This window comes from Cebus imitator, unplaced genomic scaffold (genome assembly GCF_001604975.1).
Source record: "Cebus imitator isolate Cc_AM_T3 unplaced genomic scaffold, Cebus_imitator-1.0 Scaffold356, whole genome shotgun sequence".
NCBI lineage: Eukaryota > Metazoa > Chordata > Mammalia > Primates > Cebidae > Cebus > Cebus imitator.
Window position 1 is genome coordinate 1,496,171 of NW_016107671.1, and position 6,147 is coordinate 1,502,317.

Here is a 6,147-nt window from a genome sequence, read left to right on the forward strand (position 1 = left end):
GCCTGTAATCCCAGCGACTCAGGAGGTTGAGGCAGGAGAATTGCCTGAACCCAGGAGGCGGAGGTTGCGGTGAGCCGAGATCGCGCCATTGCACTCCAGCCTGGGTGACAAGAGCGAAACTCCATCTCAAAAAAAAAAAAACAAAGTTCTTTTTCATCATACCTTCCTTTAGCGACGAATGGCTCATTTCAAACTTAGAAATATATTGCCCAAGAGATACACAGCTATCAGAACAAAACAAACTGAACTTTCTTTTACAGGCCTGACTTAAGGCTTCTGCTCCAAGATGCTAAGAAGACTGCATTGATTCTCTTCTCAGGTTGCAGAAGCTTTTTGTTGTTGTTGAGACGGAGTCTCGCTCTGTCACCCAGGCTGGAGTACAGTGGCGTGATCTCGGCTCATTGCAACCTCTGCCTTCCAGGTTCAAGTGATTCTCCTGCCTCAGCCTCCCAAGTACCTGGGACTACAGGCACGCGTCACCATGCCCAGCTAATTTTTTGTATTTTTAGTAGAGACGGGGTTTCACCATGTTGGCCAAGATGGTCTTGATCTCTTGACCTCGTGATCCACCCTCCTCAGCCTCCCAGAGTGCTGGGATTACAGGCTTGAGCCACCGCACCCAGCCCAATTTATTTATTCATTTATCTAATATTTTTGAGCACCTACAACGATTTGGTGTTGTTTTGTCATTAGAATACACCAGTGAACCAAATAAAACCTAGTTCTCTTGGATCTTATAATCTTGTATGGGAAGAGAAACAATAAAGAAACAAAACAGTATGTAACATGTCCAATGGCTAAGAAGAAAAATAATTTGGCCCGGCACGGTAGCTCCCGCCTATAATCCTAGCACTTTGGGAGGCTGAGGGGAGGATCACCTGAGGTCAGGAGTTCAAGACCAGCCTGGCCATCATGGTGAAACCCCATTTAAAAAAAAAAAAAAAAAAAGAAGAAGAAAAATAATTCAGGGTAAAGAAAAAGGGAGTCCCTGGAACAGGGGTTCTCTTTAGGTAGAATTTTCAGGGAAGTCCCTCTGATGAAGTGACACTTGAAGGAAGATAGGAGTAGAGAGGAGTGGGCCATGCTGGTGTCTGGGAGAAGAAGGTTCCAGGCAGAAGGAGAAGCCACAACTCTGAAGGAGGGGTGTACATGGTGTTTGGGTAATAGTCGGAAGACCTGTGTGCTGGAGTGCGGTGAGCAAGGGGGAGAAGGGTAGGAAATTAGGTCACACGCGCAGCCAGGGACCAGATCATTAACCACCTTGTTGGCCACAGGACAGATTTTGGATTTTGTTGAGTTCAGGCTATGTGTCCTTAATATAAGTCAAGACTTATATTGTCAAGTTCAGCATTGTAACTTGACTTATAAGTCAAGTTCAGCGTTGACGCCCTCACCCCTCCCCAGGTCTTGGAAAAGGTGAGGCTGGCCCATGTAGGGAGGAGAGGGGGCAGTAGTTCTATCTTTGTGAGTCTCGGGCCAACAACACATCACTGTTTCTTCCTTAACTCTCCCTTCTCAGGACTTTGCTCTTTTTCAGAAGAGAAAACTGAAGAAGGAGGAATGGCCGTGGGACTTTGTAAAGCCATGTCCCAGGTAAGCTGATCTTTCACTTTGTTTTCAGCCATTTGACCTCATCTTTCAGGACTTTGGGACCACAAGGAAAGTCATGAATAGCCCAACGAACATCTGCTTCACTTTTCTCTGTCCACCTTTTTGTTCATATAATCCTTCTGCAAGACATTAACTGTCTTTTTTTCTCAGCGTTATGCTCAAATGTGTGATGGGGCAGAGCTATCCTATTTAGATGAATGATGATTTGTTGAGTTGGCCGTGAGTGCAAGTGAAATAAGGGATAGAGTTGGATTACTGAGTGACCTATTAAATAGGGAGGCTGAGGATGACCTCTCTGAGGACGTGATATTTAGCAAAGTAAAACTTCAGTGAAAGTAGCAAGTAAGTTTTGTGGAGATCTGGGGAGAGCTTTAAAAGAAGGAGTACAAAGTTATTATGGTGGGAATGTGCTTGGTGTGTTCCAGGAATAGCAATGAGTCTGTCCTGGGAGGGAAATGAGCACTGTGATGTCAGAGCTATAGCTGGGGACCAAATCAGGTAGGTCCTTACAAGTCGGCTTAGAGCTGTAAATTATCTGCACTTTGAATTTTATTCTAAGAATTTTTATTCTAAGAACAGCCATTGGAACATTTGTGATCTAATTTGATTTATGCCTTAAAATGAAAATAGGTAGCGGAGAAGTAAAGGTGGAAGCAAGGAGGCCAGTTAGGAGACTTAAATAATCCAGATGGGAGGTGATAGTGGCCTGAACCGTGGTGGTGGCATTGGAGTAGGGAGACTCTGGGTATACAATGGAGATAGAAAATGCGGGTTGATCAAGGATTAGTTGCGGTGTGTGAGAGGAGGAAAGAAGTCAGCACGACTACAGAGGTTTTTGGCTAGGCAGCTACATGAATGGGCATGCCATTTACTGAGCTGGAAAGACAGTGTGAAGTGAGATGGACATCAGTAATTGAGTTCTGGATATATTTAGAGACCTTTTGGATATCCAAATGGAATGCTGATCATACATCTGGAGTCAGGACTAGAGATGTGAATTTGAGAGTCCTTAGTGTTTTTTCTTTTCTTTTCTTTTTGAGATGACATCTCACTCTGTCACCAGGCTGGAGTGCAGTGGCGCTATCTCGGCCCACTGCAACCTCCGCCTCCTGGGTTCAAGTGATTCTGCTGCCTCAGCTCCCCGAATAGCTGGGACTACAGGCACGCACCACTATGCCAGCTAATTTTTGTATTTTTAGTAGAGACGGGTGTCACCATATTGGCCAGGATGGTCTCAATCTCCTGACCCTGTGATCCGCCCACCTTGGCTTCCCAAAGTGCTGGGATTACAGGGGTAAGCCACTGAACCCGGCCGTCTGCACCCAGCTGTCATTAGTGTATTTAAAGCATGAGACAGAATGAGATTATCATCAGGGCAAGGCTGTGGTGAATGTAGATAGGAAAGAGGTGGAAGGACTGAGTTTAGGATGTTCAATATTTAGAGGCACACAAGAGGAGGAACCAGCGAAAGAGATTGAGAAGAGCTGATGGAAAAGGAAAACCAGAAGAGTGTGGGCTCTGGAAGTGAAGAGTCAGTGTTTTAAGGATGGATGATCAACTGAGTTAAGCTCTTCTGAGAGGCTGAGGAAGATGAAGACTGAGAATTTGTTAACATGAGATGCTCTTGACAAGAGCTACTTCATGGAGTAACTAGGATGAAGACATCATTGTGGTGGGTTTAAGGGAGAATGGAGGCTGGCTGTGGTGGCTTATGGCTGTAATCCCAGTAATTTGGGGGGTCAAGATGGTGGGACCATCACCTGAGCCCAGGAATTCAAGAGCAGCTATGTATGTAGGGCAACAGAGGGAGACTCCATCTCTAAAAAAATCTTTAAAAACTAAGATCCAAAAACAGCCCGGCATGGTGGCAGTTGCCTATGGTCCCAGCTGCTTGGGAGACTGAGGTGGGAGGATCGCTTGAGCCCAGCAGTTGGAGACAGCAGGGAGCTATGATTGTGATGCCGCATTCCAGCCTGTGCAACAGAAACAGAGTGAGACCCTGTTTCTAAAAAAAAAAAAATCCAGGTGTGGTGGCTCACGCCTGTAATCCCAGCATTTTAGGAAGCCAAGGCAGGTGGATCACCTGAGGCCAGGAGTTCAAGACCAGCCTGGCCAACAAGGTGAAACCTCATCTCTATTAATAATACAAAAATAGCCAGGCATGGTAGCACATGCCTGTAATCCCAGCTACTCAGGAGGCTGAGGCAGGAGAATTGCTTGAACCCAGGAGACAGAGGTCGCAGTGAGCCGAGATCGTGCCATTGCACTCCAGCCTGGGCGACAAGAGTGAAACTCCGTCTCCAAAAAAAAAACCAGGCAGAAAAAAGAGAATGGAAAATGAGGAAGGTGAGAACAAAGACAGTTAATTTAGACTTACAATAGTGTACCAGTAGGCACATGTGACTACTCCAAATTGTGATATGCTATAAGTCCAAAGTATATACCAGATTTTGAAGATTCAGTACAAAAAAGAATGTAAGCTATCTGATTAATTTTTTATATTGATTACATGTTGAAATGATAATGTTGTAGATATCTTGGGTTAAATAAAAATGATATTTTTTAATATATTTTTTTCTTGTGTCCACTGGAAAGTTTCAAATGACATGTGTGGCTCAAATATTTCTGGTGGATCACACCGGTTTAGACAACTCATCAGAAGAGTTTTGTTATTAAGAGGAGTAGAGAAATAGGATAATCCCTAGAGTGAGATCATGGAAGGGGATTTATTTATTTATTTTTCTGTGCATTTATTTACAAGATGGGAGATATTACATCAGCTTTTTTGTTTATTGGAATGAGCCAGTAAAGTGAAAATAGTTGGGAGTACAAGGGAGAGAGGTGAAAATGTCTTTAGGTGGGCAAGTGGAGGGACTGGTCTTCGAAGCCTAGAGTTTTATCCGTAGTCACAGAGGGAAGACAGAAGATACAGGTAACAGTACAGATACAGAAGGGTACGGACATGTGGTGGCGGGAGGGTGAGAATGTTCAAAGTGAGAACTGGATGAGTGGATGGTGGTTTGAGAAAGAGTTATGAAATAGTTACCAGGAGGGGGGAGAGTGAATTTATTAGAGAGGCGTAGTAGAGAGGTTTTGCAGTGCTTTTGAGGACTCTCTGGCCATCTTCGAGAAGTACTTTGTGTCAACATGTTTTATCAGTCAGGGTTCTAGCAAGGCAATCAAAAGGCGACTATTTACAAGATATTATCAGGACATAGAGAAACTATGAAAGATCATGCTGTACTCCAGAGCTCATAACAGCATAACCTCTTACTAACCCTAGACCTGAAACCAGAGACAGAGAGCTAGGTTGTGGGGCGGGGGGGCCCTGACAAGTGCTCTGAGCTTTGATTGAAAGACAACACCCAGGGTAACACTCCCACTCAGGGAGGGAGCCAGGAGAATAAGTATTTTGCCTGACTTACCTTCCTTTCATCTCTTGCTTGTGGCTGAACCCAACAGAATATGGGATAGGACAGGGGAGTTGATTGATGTAGTCAGCCTCCTAGGACTCAGAGAAGAGTCGAGGGGCACTTGGAAGTTATATGACACTACGTAGTTGTGTAATTTTTTTCCCTAGACACATTCAGCTGTATTTTCACTATGTAGAATAACCATATTTTGTATTTCTTTTTTTTAATTTGAGATGGAGTCTCACTCTGTCACCCAGCTGGAGTGCAATGGCACAATCTCCACTAACTGCAGCCTCCTCCTCCCAAGTTCAAGCAATTCTCATGCCTCAGCCTCCTGATTAGTTGGGACTACAGGTGCAAACCATCATTCCCAGCTAATTTTTGTATTTTTAGTAGAGACAGGGTTTCACCATTTTGGCCAGGCTGGTCTCAAACTCCTGACCTCAGGTGACCCACCTGCCTTGGCTTCCCAAAGTGCTGGGATTGCAGGCGTGACCTCCTGTGCCCAGCCTGATAGTTAAGAGAACATACTGTACAGACTGGAACCCTATCATTTTTAAGCACTGAATATTCTTCCTTCAAATGGGTGTTTTACAGGAAACATCACCATTTATTCCCTGAGTAGCAAATATGTTGGGGGAAGCAGCAATGGAGGAATAAACTGGTTATAAATAATGTATAAAAGAAATCAGGAACAATAAACTTCGGAAGGCCGTGGAGGCCTCTAGGGAGGAAGGCCTCTCTATGCCAGCATGTTCCCAGGAACAGAGTGACCCAAGCTCTGATATTCTAAACATAGTGCCCATGGACATAACACTCCCTTGAAGCAGTGGAATGTAAGCAGACATCTAGGCTCCTTGCTAAGCCTGCTCCCACCAGCTGCACTGTCTGTTGATAAGCATATGCTTTTAGTTCTACAGAAACTCACATAAACCGCCACTGCTATGAATTTTATGTTTGATGCACAGCCTCCCTTTACCGATTCACCCTGCCACCTGCACCATGGATAAAAGTGACCGTGTTCAATAAATATTGTGGAAACCAGAGGTCGGGCCTTCACTGCCTTCAGTAAAAAGTGATGGTCCTCTGGTCCCACTTTCATTCTTTTTTTTTTTTTTTTGAG

The 6,147-nt window shown here is 44.5% G+C and overlaps 1 protein-coding gene across 9 annotated transcripts in view; it reads left to right on the top strand.

Annotated features, from left to right (window-relative positions):
* The window catches only part of ZNF527 (zinc finger protein 527), a 28,486-nt gene that overhangs the window by 2,752 nt on the left and 19,587 nt on the right, over nt 1–6,147 (top strand). For 6 of the 9 annotated variants that reach the window (XR_005196582.1, XM_017506468.2, XM_017506469.2 and 3 more), the window contains one exon: nt 1,520–1,593. Coding sequence is in view for 3 of the 9 variants with exons in the window: in XM_017506469.2 (XP_017361958.1) it covers nt 1,561–1,593 (33 nt within the window). In the remaining 6 variants the exon portion in view is untranslated. Of the gene's footprint in view, nt 1–1,519; nt 1,594–3,053; nt 3,284–6,147 lie in introns of those variants that run through there. The other 3 variants (XM_017506470.2, XM_017506466.2, XM_037730624.1) reach the window with 2 other exon arrangements.